The following is an 18,715-nucleotide window of genomic DNA, read 5'->3' as shown; positions in this document are numbered from 1 at the left end:
TGGCTGGCCCCTCCCACCCTTCCCTGCCCCTCCCAGGAGTCTCCATGCGGCCCGTTCGTCATGCCAGGTAAGTGCAGGGCCCGCGTGGAGACTCTGGGAGGGCGAAAAACGGACTCCCCAGGAGTTGCGGAAGAGGGCCCGTTTCTAGACTCCAGAGGTCGTTTTCGCCCTCCCAGAGGCTCAAGAAAAGCCTCTGGAGCCTGGGGAGGACAAAAACTCCCGCCGTTGCCGCCACCGTGGTGCAGGAGGCCAAGTAGGCCAATGCCCATCATGGCCACACCCACCCAGCAACCGGGCAGAGACCCGGTTGCTAACATTTTTCAATCTCGCCCTTGGCTATGATATTATAGTTAAATTTTCAGCGCCTTCTCTTTTTTCTTCAGTATTTTTTCCTTGGCGCTGAGACCTTTCCCCAGGAACAGATAAGACTGGAATTTATGAACACGACAAAGGATGGAAGGACCCAGCTTACCATGGGTGACGGGCAGCCTGTTCGCAGGTATATCTTTTATTGGGATCTTTCTCCATCAGGTTCCGAATGAAATCTTTAGCTGGGAGAGAAAGGAGAACAGCAGAAAGAAAAAGGTGTTTGGTAGCCGAAGGAACAAAACGGCACAGCGGTATTTATAAAGGCAGCCTAAACACAATGAGAATATATCTGCTGAAAAAGACTCTGCATTGGCGACAAGAAGGGCATCTGGCCAGTAAGCACTCGGCCCCATTCGGTTGCCCAGATTCCACCCCGTAAGGGATTATTGGGTCATTAAAAGATGATGATGATGATTGTGAGACAGCCCAAACCTGACCATAAAGGGAATTACATTAATAATCAATTCAATGCATTGATTATGTAATAAAGCTCAATGCCCAGCTTGCTGCCATGATTCCTACAGCCTCATTTTATTTGCACAGTTACTATTCATGGGTTTCTCAGACAAGAAGATATATCTGGGTTTATTAATGGGAGACTGAGAATTGATTCACAATATTACAGAATCACACAGTTGGAAGGGACCTTGGAGGTCTTCTAGTCCAACCCTGCTCAGGCAGGAAACCCTCTACCATTTCAGACAAATGGTTATCCAACGTCTTCTTAAAAACTTCCAGTGTTGGGGCATTCACAACTTCTGGAGGCAAGCTGTTCCACTGGTTTATTGCTCTCACTGTCAGGAAATTTCTCCTTAGCTCTAAGTTGCTTCTCTCTTTGATTAGTTTCCACCCATTGCTTCAAGTGCTTCGGAGAACAGCTTGACTCCCTCTTCTTTGGGGCAGCCCCTGAGATATTGGAGAACTGCTATCATGTCTCCCCTAGTCCTTCTTTTCATTGAACTATTATTATAATAGTTTAACTGAGTATAATTAAACATTATACCCAGTTCCTGCAGCTGTTCTTCATATGTTTTAGTCTCCAGTCCCCTAATCTTCTTTGTTGCTCTTCTCTGCACTCTTTCTAAAGTCTCTTTTACATTATGGTGACCGAAACTGGATGCCGTATTCCAAGTGTGGTTTTACCAAGGCCTTACAAAATGCAACTAACACTTAATGTGATCTTGATTCTATCCCTCTGTTAAGGCAGCCTAGGATTGTGTTGGTTTTTTTGGTGCTGGAACTGCACCATATTAGAAGAAAAAAAAGGGGGAGGGGGGAAGAGGAGGAGGAAAAGCAGGAAGTAGCGATTGCTCCATAATAGGAATCGAGTTGTACACTAAACCAATATTTCCCAAACTTGACAGCTTTAAAACGTGTGGCCTCCACCTCCCAGAATTCCCCAGTCAGCATGTATGTAACATCATAGTCCCCTACAGCAGCTCTGAATAGGAAAACTATAGGGAAAATCTATATAAATATAAATGTGTGTGTGTGTGTATGTTCCAGCATAACTCTGGGACGCCTCGAGCAATTTCAACCAAACTTGGTACATAGATGACTTACTCCCCGGAAACAAATACTGTGGGGGTAAGACACCCCTAACACCTCTCGGTGTGTGGTTCTGTTAAGATACAGTCTGTTGTGCCTTAAAACGGCTTCTACCATACTGTCATAAAATGGCTTCTACTGTACTGCACAGTGGAGTTGCCATGGTAACAGCTTCACAGTACTCCACAAGGGGGCTCCCTCTGGTAAGGGGGAAAATTAGAAATTACGTTTGGTCCGGACATTTTCCCCCTATAAATAAATACCCGGGAAAAGGCCAGGTTATCGGCTAGTACAAGATAAAATGGTTGGTATCAGGGAATGATCCTAACTTGTTTCTTACCCGATTCAGAGATATCATCCCAATAAGGAGAGTCAAATTCATATTCTGCTTTCAGAATTTGCTCAAAGAGCTTGGAGTCATTTTCATCGTAGAAGGGAGGGTAGCCACAGAGCCTGAAAAACAAAAATTAAAAATGGGTTAAGTCAGGGGGAAGAAAATCACTCAAGAAATCCTTAGGATATTTTGGGTAACAGCTCTGGAGTTGGGTGATGCAAATGTCAGTTAAAGGACAGTTTTCTCTTTTAAAAAATGAAAGTTCTCCATCTTTAAGCTACAGCTAAGGAAATGTATGTAGTGCTCCAATATTTGATAGCGCTCTTCCAATAGACTCTCAATGCTATGTAGCCATAACAAAATTCTTCCTAGAAAGCCAAGGTCATCCCTTGTCTCTGCACCTCTGCATCTGACTGGATGGGTGGAATTGCAAGCATGGCAGTGGAAGGTTGGACCATGGGATGGGCTCGTGGGTATGGGGACAAGATCTTGAACCTTCAACTGGGTGGGAAAAACCGGGAAGCTTTCAGATTCGGGTTTTCCCAGATGTGCCAACATGGCTCTCTTAATAAATTGGAACTTTGAGCAATACTTTGCCTTGGACTCTGATTTACTTGTGGAACCCTGACACAAAATCCAGTTGCCTTGTGTAAAAGCATCCCTGGGTATAACTCTTGTTTTGTGTTTGAAGGAGTGCAAGATCAGAAGATGTGGAGAAACCCGGCTCCTAGAATCGCCAAGAGTCGGACATGATTAAATAGCCATTTAACATCATCATCATCATCAGGTCTTCCATTTCATCTTTCCATAGCCTGGTGCTAAACTAACATGTCTACTCAATACAGTCTCACTCATGACCTGCTCCAGCCTGGATGCTCCTATAAAAGTCCATTCTGGAGTAGCTCTGGGGTGCCACTTACAGAATATAGGAAATCACTCCAATGGACCAGCAGTCAACTGCTTTGCTGTAGGGCTTCTGGGCCAGGACTTCAGGAGCTGCAGGAAGGAAAGAGGAAGGGGAGAAAAATCAATCAACGAGAGAACATCCAATGAAACTGGCTGATATCCAACCAAGAACTCAACGCATGCTCCCTGACCTAATAAGAAAGACAGTAATTATTGGGCCATTTTCAGCAATAAAACGGAGATCCATGATGCGAGCGAAAAGGGATAAAAGTTTATTTTCTGTCTTCGGTGACCAGAGTGAAAATGCAGCTCCAGCCGGCAAAAGGAAATTATAGCCGTGGCAGAGGTTATCTTAAGATAGCTGCCTTATTATACCACGCAGTTTTTTTCCCCTCTTTTTTTTAAACAGTGGATTTCTTTGTCAGCAGTATTTTGGCAAGAAAGAAATGTGGTGAAATTACCTGTCAAAACGAAAGGGCGAATATCCTGCAGAAGGGAAATCAAAAGGTATCAAAGTTCCCGCAAGGCTGTGCTGAAATAAAAATGATTGGCGCCCCCCTATATTTTTTTGGGGGGGGGCAAGGATTGGATCACATCCGAGGACGTGGTCTGATGCCAGATTAATGAAAGCTCAGCTGCAAATGTCAAAAAATGCAAAGGCATCCATCAAAGATGCAATTTGATGGAGACCATTGGAAGGCCTTTTAGGTTGGCGATTATGTTTTTAAAAGTCCCCAAAACTATCAATTCCATAACAAAACTTAAAAAGGCAAGACTTTTTAAAAGTTCTGCGTGACTTTGTCAGCTTAAAAAAAATGCTAAAATGGGCAAAAAAACAGGCTGTTTTTAGCAGAAACAGAGGCATTTTTGCCTTCCCCCAGCCCCCAGCAGCACTCTGCAGGCTTCAACAGGGCTGGGGGAAGGCAAAAATGACTCTGTTTTTGCAAAAAACGGCCCACTTTCCACCTATTTGTTGCAAAAACTGTGGCATTTTTGCCTTCCCCCAGCCCTACTGAAGCCTGCAGAGCGCTCCTGGGGGCTGGGGAGGACAAAATTTTTTTTTTCTCACTTACATCTTCAAAACTGTAGTGCGTCTTACACACCGGTGCGTCTTATAGCCGGAAAAATACGGTAATAACGTTAAGTGGAGGATAATCTTCTGAATTGCAGGTAGTCCTTGATGTAAATCAGTTCGTTTAGTGACCATTCAAAGTTACAATGGCACTGAAAAAAAATGGGGCTTATGGCCGTTTTTCAAAGTTACGACCTTTGCAGTGTCCCCATGATCACCTGATCCAAATTCAGACACTTGGCAACTGACTCGTATTTATGACCGTTGTTGTGTCCCGAGGTCACGCTATTCCGTTTTGCGACCTTCGGACCAGCAAAGTCATGGGGAAGCTGGATTTGCTTCACAACTGATCAACTGCAATGATTCCCTTAACAACCGTGGCAAGAAGGGTCGTAAAATGGGACAAAATTCACTCTTAGAATAACTGAATTGCCACTTTGAACGTAGACTAATCGGCATGCATTAAAATGAAATTTCATTGCATGCAGCTCTCAAAGCGTCACCAGCCTCCAATATATGCTAAGTAAACATGACAAAATAAATAAATACAAAATAATGCAAACACCCACATATATTACATGACACAGAGAAACCAATGTCTCGCTTAGCAACATAAACTTTGGGCTCCATCGTGGTCACAAGTCAAGGAGTAGCTGTAGTTTCTTTTCCTGAATTGGCCTTTTTATTGGAGAATATAAGCTGAATTTTAAAATGATTCCGTACACCAGTTTAATTTAAGCAGCTATACCATTTAATTCTGCAGCCAAAGTACGGTACCTTATTTGTACCTTATTTGTCAATCATTATCATCATCATATAATGACCCCATAATCCCTTGCGGGGTGAAGTCTGAATGGAGCAGAGTGTTTACTGGCCAGATGCCCTTCCTGTCGCCAATGAGGTGTTTTGTTCAGCAGATATATTCTCAGTGTGCCCAAAGGGAGAAATAGCTGCCTGTACTTAGGATTGAACTCACAGCCTTCTGATTGTGAGGTGAGAGCTCCACCTCTAGGCCACCTCACCAGTCCTTTCTACCTTATTTGTCAGTGCCATTTAATATTTACTAACTACATTTAATTTTTTTTTTAAATACTCATGAGTCTTCATCAACCACCATTTCATTTGTCCCCGCGAGCTCCATAAATAGAAAACCTTTTAAAGATTACATTTGCTCTCAACTTTTACTTGAATTGTCCATAAATCAAATTGTTTCTTGACCAGTCGGATGCCAAGTTACACTCGGGGGGGGGGGGGGGGACGGGACGGGACACAAAACTAAACAAAAAAAGTTCTTTTTTAACGGATGGATTTCAGAGAAGTGAGGAATTTTGCCATCTTCATTTTCAACACGGGGGGTTTAAATTTAGCTGCTTTTTACAATCTGGGAGATGTGCTTTCTCTCCATGAAAAGGAAAGTAAAATTATACGGCTGGGGGAAAAAATTACGTAAATGCTGGGAAGCAGAAGGCCTGCATGGAGGAAGAAACGGTGAGAGAAATAATCAAGGTTTTCCTTATGGGCGTAGCAGCAATGGAAGATCTAGCCAAGGGCATCATCTAAGAAGGACAGCATCGTTGTCAAGTCTTTGTCCCGAGTTGCCTGGGTAACAAGCCACAGAAGGATGGAGAAGAGCTGGCAGGCACTGGAAATTAAATGAAACATAAGCCACGTTTGAACCGCCGAATAAAGTTATCGACAGCGGAGTCTACAGATCCCCGAAGCGGATGACGAGAGAAGAACCTTGTTCAAAGAAAATGGATGCCCAAGGCTGAGGCCTCAATCTAGAATCGAGCTGGAAGGGACCTTGGAGGTCTTCTAGTCCAACCCCCTGCTCAAGCAGGAGACCATCTACCATTTCAGACAGGTAGCTGTCCAGTCTTTTCTTAAAAACCTCCAGTGATGGAGAAGGGGGGGGGAGGAAGGAAGAAAGAAAGAAAGATACAAGGAAGGAGGAAGGAAGGAAGGAAGAAGGAGGGAAGGAAGGAAAGAAGGAGGGAAGGAAGGAAAGATACAAGGAGGGAGGGAGGGAGGGAGGAATGATATAAGGAGGGAGGGAGGAAGGAAGGAAGGAGGAGGGAAGGAAGGAAGAAAAGATACGGGGAAGGAGGGAGGGAGGAAAGAAGGAAGGAAGAGGGAGGGAAGGAAGGAAGGAAAGATACAGGGAGGTAGAAAAGAAGGGAGGGAGGGAGGGAGGGAGGGAGGAAGGAAAGAAAACAGCATAACAGAGGGTTGGACAAGAAGACCTCCAAGGTCCCTTCCAATTCTGTTATCTGGATTTTAAGGGCAGCTGGTAAAACTTTTTTTTATGTTCATAAAGTATAACTCTAGGTTAAAAAAAACAACCCAGCATCTTCAATTTCTCAGTTTATGTTTTTTATTGTTGTTGTTCCCTTAAAGCAGCTGATTTAAGCATTTTTCTTTGGCTGCGCCATCGGTGCGCAGAATAACAATGACAGTCTGGTTTCCAGCCTTTTAAAAGCTTATCTAAATGTAAATGCATGGAGCCAAAGGGGGGGGGGGAGAAGAGGAAAGTGAGAAGCCTAAAGGAGGTGACTGTCTCCGGCTATTTATACGCAGCTTTAAATTCTGCAGTTTGTGAGGCTTACCGAAAATGCTGGATTTGGTGAAGAAATGATTAGGAGGCTGGAGGTTAAAACATACGAGGAACGGTTGCAGGAACTGGGTATATCCAGTTTAGAGAAAAGAAGGACCAGGGGTGATATGATAGCAATCTTCCAGTATTTGAGAGGCTGCCCCAAAGAAGAGGGAGTCAAGCTATTCTCCAAAGCATTAGAAGACAAGAAACAAGAAGCAATGGACGGAAACTAACCAAGGAAAGAAGCAACCTGGAACTAAGGAGAAATTTCCTGACAGTTAGAACAATTAACCAGTGGAACAGCTTTCCTCCAGAAGTTGTGAATGCTCCAACACTGGAAGTTTTTAAGAAGAGACTGGAGAGCCATTTGTCTCTAAATGGTATAGGATCTCCTCTCTGGGCAGGGGGTTGGAATGGAAGACCTCCAACGTCCGTTTCAAGACCATTATTCTATGTTCTTTGGTTATCACTAAGCCCAGCCAATCTTATTTCTTTCCTAATTAGGTTCCTTTATTGTAGAATGTTTATTAATCCTTTCCAAAGCAGGAATAACTATCCTAATTTATATAATTCAAAGCTTCTACAGAGGAGAAGGAGGCATTTTCTGGTCAAATATATCAAAAGTGATGAGCCATCCATTTCTTCAAAAACAAGCAATTGGTGGGCAACCAAGAAGCAGAAGCACAGGATCTTCGGGTAAATTTTGCAGATAGTTGCGATGGTGCTTTTGTTAGCAAAGTTATGATGTTTCTAACATCAATCGATAGATCAGACCTAAAAGATAAAGTTTTCTTCATTGATTTCAATCTTCTGGTGATTGTGTCATCATCTCTGGAACTTCTCCTTCTCTCCTCCTCCTCCCCCTCCTCCTTCCTCCTCAACCACTCCTCCTCCTCCTCCCACCTCCTCCCATCTATTATTCTACTATGCATTTTCTATTGTGGGAAAATGGGAGGGGGGATTGTAAGGAGTTAGATGATATGTAGTCATAACAAAATTCTTTCTAGAAAGCCAAGGTCATCCTTTGTCTCTGCACCTCTGCACCTGACCGGAACTGGATGGGTGGAAGCTGCCAGCATGGCAGTGGGAGATTGGACCATGGGATGGACTTGTGGGAGGGGGCAAGATCTTGAACTTTCAACTGGGTGGGGGAAACCAGGAAGCTGTCAGATTCAGGTTTTCCCAGATGTGCCAACATGGCTCTCTTCATAAATTGGAACTTTGAGGAATCAATTGCCTTGGACTCTGATTTACTTTTGGATGCTATTTGGAACCCTGACAGACATATCCATCCATTTTTAATCAGCAACAAATGACATGTCCTTAGATCATGGTGTCAGGTACTGAGGATTTAATAGATGCCAGCTGATATAAATTTGTAAGATGTAAACTGATGCAATGAGGATGAATCAGCAATACAGTTATAGCCAGTTTAAGACTCTGGTGGGGTCCACACAAGTCTTTTACCATTTTAAGAGGTGTCTATATAAAGGTGGCCATTAGAGGGCGTTTCCCTCTCGCCATGTATCTCATTTCTCTCCTTGTGTCCATAGCTGAGTGGTAAGGGATTTATCAACCATGTGTATGTCTGTATATATGTATATATAAACCACTATTAATTGTCTAAAGGCTTTGTGTGCTGTGTGCTGTGTTTTGCTCCTGGATTTATCTCATAATAATAGTCAACTCTGACACATGGCCTCTGTATGTCCCTGTCAATTTTGTATTGTGAATTTTGCCTCATTTTACAATCTTTCATGCTACAGTTGGTAAGTGGATCACTACAGTTTATAAGTGGGTAACCTGGTTGTTAAGCGAATCCGGCTTCCTCATTGACTTTGCTCTTCACACAGTTGCAAAAGGGGATCACATCACCCCAAGACATTGCAACGGTCCTAAATACGAGTCAGTTGCCAAGCTGGTCTGAAGTTTGATCATGCGACCATGGGGATGTAGCAGCGGTCGTAAGTAATGCAAATGGTCATTTTTCCCAGTGCCATAGTAATTTCCACAATCACTAAATGAATTGTAGTAAGTCAAAGACTAACATGTTTTATTAAAAGGCCCAAGCTTGTCACTACGTTAAAATGTTTGCTAGCCATGAACTGACTGAATTGACACCAAATAGTTAAACTGAGAAAGAGTTATTGCGCAGGTCATAAAGTCTTATCTGACAGTGATGTATTGCGCATGTCTTCACACATTCCAGAGAGAGAGAGCTTCTTCTGAACTTTTGTCCGGCTGCCAGTAAAACTGGCAGACGGAACACTTTTATCAAAATGTAACAATTAGTTAGTTTCTGTTTTATTTCCATTTATTATTTTTGTATTAAAGTTTGTTTATTAATTAGAAGATGCTTCCCAGAATCTTTATTTTCTTTTTCTTCACATCTTAATGTATATGCTGTTGGAAATCAGCCCGATCCTAGACCTCATTTTCTTCAGGGTGAAATTTTCCCCTGACAAAGCTTTCATGAGCAAACGGTTAGCTCTTTGGACGCACGGATATGTCTTTCTGAAATGGAGCTGATAGACTATTTTCTAAGTGTTGCATACTCGGAATATTTGTAGCACTTACCAACGTATCCTGGGGTACCACAGGCGGTGGACATGACATCTTTCCCCTCCATTTTGGACAACCCAAAATCACTGATCATGATTTTAGAGTCTTCATCTTGGCTGTAGTACAGCAGATTTTCAGGCTGTAAGGAACAGTAGGAAATAAAAAAAAAAACATGATAGGAGAAAGGGACGATAGAAGAATACAGATTTTGACTCCAATAAGATGTGTTTCCAGTTTGCATTCCATCCAGGGTTTTTTCCCCCCCGACGTAAAAATACCCTTAAAATCTCCGCATGCCAAGCCTGCAGCAATGAAAGGGAAGGCACTGATTTTCCTTAATAAGAAACAAAATGGAGTTAATGAGTTAAACTCAATTAAACAAAATGGAGTTAACGAGGGATGCATCTTGAGGAGATGTGCCAGAGAGAGTGTCTTAGCAGTTGCAACGGATTAAACTACGCTTGCTGAAAATAATTTTCAAGCACCTTCTAAAAAGGTAAGCGTGCTTTGCCACTTTCCCTGGCTGCAACAGGCTGAGATGACTTCTGGGTGTACGTTTCAGCAATAAAACAGCTAATTGGGCTCTGATAATGAAACTAATAAATGCAGTAATAAAACAATAAAGCAGGTAATTGAACTCTGAAGTCTGGGATCTGGATATTAGCACCGGAAATTAACCATCTTAGGCTCACGGTTTGCACCTGGGTGAGACTAGATAAACGGCATTCATGGGGACTTCGCCCTCTTGTGCCCACATAGAGATTCTAGACTAAGTCCTTGTTTGACTCCTTCCACCGGCTCAGCCAGTCTCTCTCCTACACGCCTCTTCCAATTAAAAAAAAACCAGGAAATTAGGCTTGAAAAGGAACATTGAGGAGAAACGTGAGAAGAACAGGTTGGGTCATGTCCCTTGTGAGGACCCAGACATGACAAATGATAAGGTAAAGGATGATATAGATTGAGTCTCTGTATTCACCTGCAGCTTGCGCGACTAGCAAAATTTGCAAGCATCTAAAATATTAATACTTAATCTAATATTAAGGGTGGCTCAGTGGCTGAGACGCTGAGCTTGTCGATCAGAAAGGTCGGTATTTGGCGGTTCGAATCCCTAACGCCGCGTAACGGAGTGAGCTCCCGTGACTTGTCCCAGCTTCTGCCAATCTAGCAGTTCGAAAGCAGGTAAAAAATGCAAATAGAAAAACAGGAACCACCTTTGGTGGGAAGGGAACAGCGTTCTGTGCACCTTCGGTGTTGAGTCATGCCGGCCACAAGACCAGGGAGACATCTTCGGACAACGCTGGCTCTTCGGCTTTGAAATGGAGATGAGCACCGCCCCCTACAGTCAGGAACGACTAGCACATTAGTGCGAGGGGAACCTTTACCTTTACCTAAAATTTTAAAACTGGGTAATGAAAACAAGCATATTTGGAGGGAGGTGTCTCTGTCTTTTGGTAATATTATTGCAATATGTCAAAGATTTCTATGCAATTGCTAAAGGGTTATATTAAGTAGGAATCTGCCAATTTGTTGATTAGGACATACTGTTCTGGATCACACAGACATCTTTTAAAGCTTTCTGTGCCCAGAATACCTCAAACTCTTTGTGGTTTTGGCAAATTCACTTCCATCAATTGGCTAAATGGCCCCAGTCCTAAATTTTACGTTCCAGAGGAAAACAGAAAAAAAATCAGAATCCCCCCAGGATGCTCTGCTTCCAGGCTGATGAATTCTATAGAGCTCTATAATAAGTGCAAATCCGTTTCCAGAGGGATAAAATCAGCCTTTGAATTATGCTCTTATTAATTCATTGAATATCTACTAAATACTTCTGTGATGGCGGTTTTCAATCAATCAATTCTTATTCGTGACCAAACAAAAGAAGGTAATCAGGTGCACTTTTACATTGGCTAGAAAGTGAGCAATTTTGCTGATTTGAGATCAATCGATAAGCATATTTAAATGTGTGTGTGTGAGAGAGAGAGAGGGAGGGAGGGAGGGAGGGAGGGAGGGAGGGAGGGAGGGATGGAAGGAGGGAGGAAGAGAGATTTTCAGCCACATTGGAAAAAGGCTTGCCAAGACAAATTCCTATCATAATTTAAGTATATTCCTTTTACAAACGAATGTTCCAGGCAGGGAATTCCAGGAAATGACAAGGAACAGATTGGATGATTTAATATCGCTGCATTCCTTGGTCCCCAAACCAAGCTGATGAGAGGAGTTATACCAGCATTTAAGGCAACATAAACACCATATTATTGGGGGGGGGGAGTGGGCCTTTGTTTAATATTCACGTGAGACGAGAACATTAAAGAGATTCATACAACTGTTATCTATGTGATTGCAATTATTTTATTTGTGTGTGGGTATATGTGTGTGTTGCATTTTTATTAGCTGCGCACCTGTCCTTGGGGAAAAGTGCTTTGCAATGCACGAGAGTGCTTGTGAACACTTCTTTTCTTGTGCTTAAATTAGAAATGGTTTAATTTGATGGTCATTAAAAGCAGTTGCATCTTCCCCCAGGCTCCCACACTTCTGTGAAAGTCCGGGCTCTGTCTACCTGTATGCACCGGTGTAAAGCCACAATATTTGGAGAGAGAGACTGGCAGAATCAGCTTCAAGAGCAGCCATGTGTAAAAGACACGGCTGCTTTAAAGAGATCAAAATATCCCCACATTATTAAAAAAAAAAGATGTTTAGACTTTGGAAAGAGTGCAGAGAAGAGCAATGAAGATGTTTAGGACCCTGGAGGCTAAACATATGAAGAACAGCTGCAGGAACTGGGTACGTCTAGTCTAGTGAAAACAAGGATGAGGGGGGACATGTTAGCAGCCTTCCAATATTTTATTTTATTTTATTTATTTATTCCATCACGCATGAATTAGATAACATATATAAGTCTAAACATGATTTGAATACATGAAATGGATAAGAATAAGTGGGGACATAAGGACAGGGACGGAAGGCACTTTGGTGGGCTTATGTACGCCCCTTACAGATCTCTTAGGAATGGGTGAAGTCCACGGTAGACAGTCTAAGGTTAAAGTTTTTTGGGGGGGGTTGGGGAAGAAACCACAGAGTCAGGTAGAGCATTCCTGTCATTGACCACTCTGTTGCTGAAGTCGTATTTTCTGCAATCGAGTTTGGAGTGGTTTACTTTAAATTTGTGTCTATTGAGTGCTCGTGTATTGTTGTGGTTGAAGCTGAAGTAGTCCTTGACAGGTAGGACGTTGTAGCAGATAATTTTGTGTACTACACTTAGATCAGACCGAAGACGGTGTAGTTCTAAGTTGTCTAAGCCCCAAATTTCAAATCTGGTGGCATAAGGGATTCTGTTACGAGCGGAGGAGTGGAGGACTCTTCTCGTGAAATATCTCTGGACTCACTCGATTGTATTAATATTGAGAAGCTATCACAAAGAGAAGGGGGTCAACCTATTCTCCAAAGCACCCGAAGGTAGGACAAGAAGCAATGGATGGAAACTAATCGTGGAGGGAAGCAACCTAGAACTAAGGAGAAATTTCTTAACACTGAGAGCAATCAACCAGTTGAATGGTTTGCCTTCAGAAGTTGTGGCTACTCCATCACTGGAGGCTTTTAAGAAGAGATTGGACAGTCATTTGTCTGAAATGGTAGAGGGTCTCCTGCTTGAGCAAGGGAGATTGGACTAGAAGACCTCCAAGGTCCCTTCCAACTCTGTTATTCTGTTATGCTGTTTTCCTTCCTTCCTTCCTTCCTTCCTTCCTTCCTTCCTTCCTTCCTTCCTTCCTTCCTTCCTTCCTTCCTTCCTTCCTTCCTTCTCCATCTCTGGAGGCTTTTAAGAAGAGACTGGACAGTCACTTGTCTGAAATGGTAGAGGGTCTTCTGCTTGAGCAGGGGGTTGGACTAGACGTCCTCCAAGGTCCCTTCCAATTCTGTTATTCTGTTAAATTATGGAGCTTCTCCTTTGAGGTGCACTGCCGTGCTTCCCAGATTTCTTATGTCCAACGAGAAAATTGATATATATTTGGGTGGATTTTTCTCCTTTGGCCAGCTCACCCGGCCTGTGGAACCTCTACCAAATTCTGACATTTATCGGAATCATTTCCATTAGTGTAAATGCCAAGTCATATATAAACTAAGCTCTTCTATAAAACACACCTTTCATATTCCTCTCTGGCATGTATGGCTAATAAGATTAATTTGTTGAAAAAAGGAGTAGTGTCAAGGAATTCCTTCCACCGAAGTGGAACAGGATCCGCAGCTTAGCCACGCGTTGACAGAGTTATTTCAGCCTCTTCTTCTGCATAAAGGATCGTTCTTACATAAGCAATTTCCTGCAAATCCTGTTGTTTCAGCAGAAGATTGACTTAGCAAAAGGTGATATGTCTAAGCCTCCTATGTTAGCTTTACACTTCAACAGCTGACTTAGCAAATGTGCTAAGCAGTTAATAACCTCGCTGACTGGACAAGTCATCATTTATCCACGATTATCTTCCGCCCTCAAAAAACAAAGATATAAAAGGGTGTTTTAAAAAGTTTGCTTTTCACACCAAGGCTCCAAATTGTAACAACCACAATTGCATGTAAGTTACTATAGGAGGATAAGATGGTGGACGGACCATTAGAAAAATGTTAGAAATTCTGTTTATATATAGCACCACAGAGCAAATGAAGAGAACAATCACCATGTGCTTTACACTGTTTAACTGTAACAGGAAACAGGAAACTCTACTTAGAACAAAAGGGCATAGAGTATATACCATAGATCCAAACTTGCAAACACTGCCATCTCCTGGCTGAATACTGCTGTAGTCGTTGCATAGAAATGTGTGCCGACAATGAACTCCAACAAAAGATTCTTACATTTTCCTAAAAACATCCTGTCAAGACTATAAGGCTCTTTAGAGTAGCTTGCATCCTTAGCCGGAGAGATACTATTACAAATATTTATTTATTTCATTTATGCATGGTTCTGCAACTTTCTCCACCTCTGCTGGGTGAGAATTTTGAGATTTGTAATCCCAAATCTCTACTAGTCATTTTCTAGATTCGAGAAGGCTCATATCTATGAGTGTGTGTACTTTTGAATCAGTGTTGACATCTTGCAATTGCCTGAATTAATCTTTGCCGTTTAATTGGCAAGATTTCAGAAGTGGTTTGCTATTGCTTGCTTCTTAGGGCTGTGACAGAGTGACTGGCCCAAAATTAGTCATCCGGCTCTGTGACTAAGGTGGGACTAGAACTCACAGTCAACTGGTTTCTAGCTGGATGTCTTAACCACTGTACCAAACTGGCGTTGAGATATAGCAATGAAGGAGAATAACTGTAGCTCAGGATTGCAATGAGGGGTCCGTGGTGCTCTCTCTGCTTTCTTGCAGACATTTCATTACCCAACTAGCACTGATGATGTTAGCTAGTTTGGTAATGAAACGTCTGCAAGCAAACAACCAAGCTCAGAGAGCACCAAGGACCACAGTCCTTCTCTTCCTCCACTCTGCAAATTCCACTCCTTCTAACACTGACGATGTTACCTAGCTTGGTAATGAAACGTCTGCAAGAAAGCCACCAAGCTCAGAGAGAAACAAGGACCCCTTTGAGATCTATCTACGGTGCTATTAAATTTTAAATACCTTGAGATCTCTGTGAACGATGCCCATCCGGTGAAGATAATAGACAGCATCCAAGACTTGTCGTATCAGGGTGCTGGCATCCTTTTCAGTATAAAATCCTTTCTCTACGATGCGGTCAAATAACTCACCTCCAGATACTCTGAAAAACATCACCACATACAGCAACGTTAACAGACCTCTTCATTGGATGACCAATTAGAACCTCAAAGCGACCAGATTCAAAGTCTCTGCATCTTTCTCATTTTGAATGCATGCAACAGAATTACTATGCGCAAGGGAGACATTCATCTTTCATTTAAACCCTGATCACATTTACGTCCGTACGTTTGCTTCAAATAGCTTTGAAATAGGTGAGAACGGTCGTTCGTGGGGGCCCTGGGTGCATTGTATCCCAAAGTTAGTTATGTTTCTTAGAAAGGACCCATTTGTCTGTTGCTTTTGCTAATTAATTAATTGAAATCCATGGCTGTAAAATGTCAACACATTTCTTAGGGAGGGGGAGAAAATCTACTGTATAGAGGCAGGGAAAGTCCAGGTGACTCAAGATAGAAGGACCAAGTTAGATGTTCCTTGGTGTTTCCCTTTAAGAAAAGGCTGGTCAGACACTTGTCTGAAATGGGTCGCCTGCTGGAGCTGAAGGTTGGACTAGAAGACCTCCAAGGTCCCTTCCAACTTTGTTCTGTTTTCCTTCCTTCCTTCCTTCCTTCCTTCCTTCCTTCCTTCCTTCCTTCCTTCTCCATCACTGGAGGTTTTTAAGAAGAGACTCGACAGTCACTTATCTGAAAAGGTATAGGGTCTCCTGCTTAAGCAAGGGGTTGGACTAGAAGACCTCCAAGGTCCCTTCCAGCTCTATTCTGATTGAATAGCTTTATCTATTGGACAAATGACCTCACATTTGACTCTGGAATATTTTGGTAGACAGAGGAGTTCATGGAGAATTCAATGAATATTGTGAGCAGTTACTCCTTGGTGGCCAAAGCTTGCCAAAAAAACCCATAACATTGGAGACGTCATGTTACTTAATTGGTGCAACATGCATCCCATCCCCTTTGATCTGTCAGAAGTAACCGTACTAAGGATTTACACAAATAACATCCTAAGGATTTACACAGCCGTCTCCAAGAGACTACAGGGAACAAGGGACCTACACTCAAGGTATAAAACTGCCAGGCGAAGAGATTCAACAGCCCAAAGAGATGACATAATTCGCTCCTTATTTCGAAAAGGAAATGGATATTAAACAGCCAGTATAAATCTTCTGCAAGCTATGCAGCTTGGAGTATGAAAACAACATGCTGAAACTTGCCATTTTTAAAAAAATATCATTATAGGATAAATAATACATTGCCAAGAGACCCCAAAAGACCCCTGGCTTGCCACTCTGTCGACAAGAACAAATTCCTACTGCAAACTATGGGACCCAACAGGGCAGCAACCAAAATTTAAGCCAGAAAATCATCAGAAGGAAAATAAATCTTAACTTAAAAAATCTCTAGATGATTTGCGGTGGATGATCTGTTGACGTTTAACTGCCCAATGTTTTAAAAGGAAGAAGATCAACATTAGCTTCCTTTTACTTGACGGATAATATGCTGTTGAAGTTTAGAGAAGTTTAGACTTAAACCAGTGGTGAAATTCAATTTTTTTTTACTACCAGTTCTGTGGTCGTGGCTTAGTGGGCATGGCAGGGAAAGGATACTGCAAAATCTCCATTCCCTCCCCATCCAGGGGAATTTTAAAAACAACATTTTTTAAAAGGGCATGTGAGAACAAACTGGAGCTCTGGAACCTGTAGGAAGTTGGCATTTACCCCTCTCCTAGAAGGATGAGATATCCTGAGAAATATTGAGAAGGCAGAATATTATATTTTCCCTGGATCAGAAATGGTGAAATGTGTTTTTAGGCAGGAAGCAGATTTCCTCTTAATAGCCCTCACCTTTGTCACTGGGCCATTAAAAGGCCTGAGCCAGCCTATTCTACATAACAAAGGCCTCTCCTTTCAGCTTCAGGGTGAGATGGGATTAAGGCATGATCCCTAGCTCTGCCTAATGGAGTGAGCTCCCATTACTTGTCCCAACTTCTGCCAACCTAGCAGTTTGAAAGCACGTAAAAAATGCAAGTAGAAAAACAGGGACCACCTTTGGTGGGAAGGGAACAGAGTTTCGTGCGCCTTTGGCATTGAGTCATGCCGGCCACATAACCACGGAGACATCTTCGGACAGCGCTGGCTCTTCGGCTTTGAAATGGAGATGAGCACCACCCCCTAGAGTAGGGAACGACTAGCACATTATGTGCAAAGGGAACCTTTACCTCTGCAGCGTTTAGTATCCCCAGACGAGACACCTAGCCATCTAAATCCTTCAAATAATTCTTTCAATAATGTGTTTTTGGAAATGTCCCCGTGGCCCTCAACATACAAGCATTTAGAGACCGTGATTAAAACAGCTGCCTCCTTCTGGCCGCCTTCTTTGTGCTGCCCTAGCTGTTAGGAGCCAGTTAAACCCCCTTCTGCTGTTGCTTCAAAATAATGAATTAATTAATCCATTTTAAGTGTCGGTGTGCTGCTTTCTCTATCACTCTCCACAGAGCCTTAAAAGTGTCATCCTCCAGTTTTTATGGGCCAGCAAAAGCTTAGTGGACAAGTCGAAACGACTGGAGAAAACATACGGCAAAAGAACGTCTGCATTTATTGCCTCGGTTTTTCAATGCTCCACTCAGAGAAATGCTTGCTCAAGTTAATTCCAAAACAGCTAGGAAAACAGGAATACTTCTGATTTACATGCAAAAAATCCTCCCCCATTTTTCAAGTGATTTACGGTTCCATTCCAGCATGTTTTGAGAAGTTTATCTTAGAAATATTTGCACAATTGCAGCCTTAACTGTTTAAACGCCTGTGCAGGCACCTGTTTTTCATGCTTAGTGTCCAATTTAATTTCTTTTGTCTTTTTGCTCAAATGCACCTTGATGGTTTATGACACTCTTTTTTTCAAAGTGCTAATATTGAAGTCCTCCACTTACAACAATTCATTAGTTACGAGCCACTGAATATTGACTTTTTTTCACACTTACGACCGTTGCTGTATCCCCATGGTCACGCAATCAAAATTCAGATGCTTAGCAAGTGACTCATATTTATGACGGTTGCAGTGTGTGTATCACACGGTCCACTTTTGTAACCGTCTGATGAGGAGAATCAACAGGGAAGCCTGATTCACTTAACAACCGGGAGACTGACTGATCAACGGCAGTGATTCACTTAACAACAGTGGCAAGAAAGGTTGTAAAATGGGGGAAAACTCACTTAAAAACTCTCTCGCCCTAGGGTGGGATATTTTGGGCTCAGTTGATATCGTAATTCAATTATACTATTTGTATAAAGATTTAAGTTCACAGTGTAGGCAAATGTTCTTCTGCTTTCTCAGAAAATATTGCAATTTAATGAAGTTACAGGAGAGTCTTTATGAAGCTATCAATCATAATCCGCCTTTTCGTGGGATTTATTTCTCCGATGTAGCATTGCACCCCAAGCAGTAAAATTCCTATTAATTAGTTAGACAGATTTAACAAACACATTTCATTTTATCAATGATTGCAACTGCCTGTCAAAGCAGAAATGTGACCTCAAATCATTATATAAATAGAAGTAGTCCTTGACTTACAATGATTCATTTAGTGGCTGTTCAAACTTACAACGTTGCAGGAAAAAAGTGACCGATGTC

General features: G+C 42.3%; 1 protein-coding gene across 2 annotated transcripts in view; it reads right to left on the bottom strand.

Annotated features, from left to right (window-relative positions):
* Positions 1–331: 331 nt before the first annotated feature.
* Positions 332–18,715, bottom strand: part of CAMK1D (calcium/calmodulin dependent protein kinase ID) — a 130,167-nt gene continuing 111,783 nt past the window's right edge. Inside the window, exons 4-8 of one of the 2 annotated variants that reach the window (XM_081957577.1) lie at positions 14,997–15,135; positions 9,403–9,526; positions 3,172–3,247; positions 2,258–2,370; positions 332–551 (exon numbers count right to left, since the gene is read on the bottom strand). In XM_081957577.1, the coding sequence (XP_081813703.1) occupies positions 469–551; positions 2,258–2,370; positions 3,172–3,247; positions 9,403–9,526; positions 14,997–15,135 (535 nt within the window). In that variant the 3' untranslated portion in view covers positions 332–468. The remainder of the gene's footprint in view (positions 552–2,257; positions 2,371–3,171; positions 3,248–9,402; positions 9,527–14,996; positions 15,136–18,715) is intronic. The other variant, XM_081957576.1, reaches the window with a different exon arrangement.

The sequence above is a fragment of the Natrix helvetica genome (assembly GCF_964273705.1).
Source record: "Natrix helvetica genome assembly, chromosome: 6".
Lineage (NCBI taxonomy): Eukaryota > Metazoa > Chordata > Lepidosauria > Squamata > Natricidae > Natrix > Natrix helvetica.
This window is presented reverse-complemented; position numbering and strand designations above follow the sequence as displayed.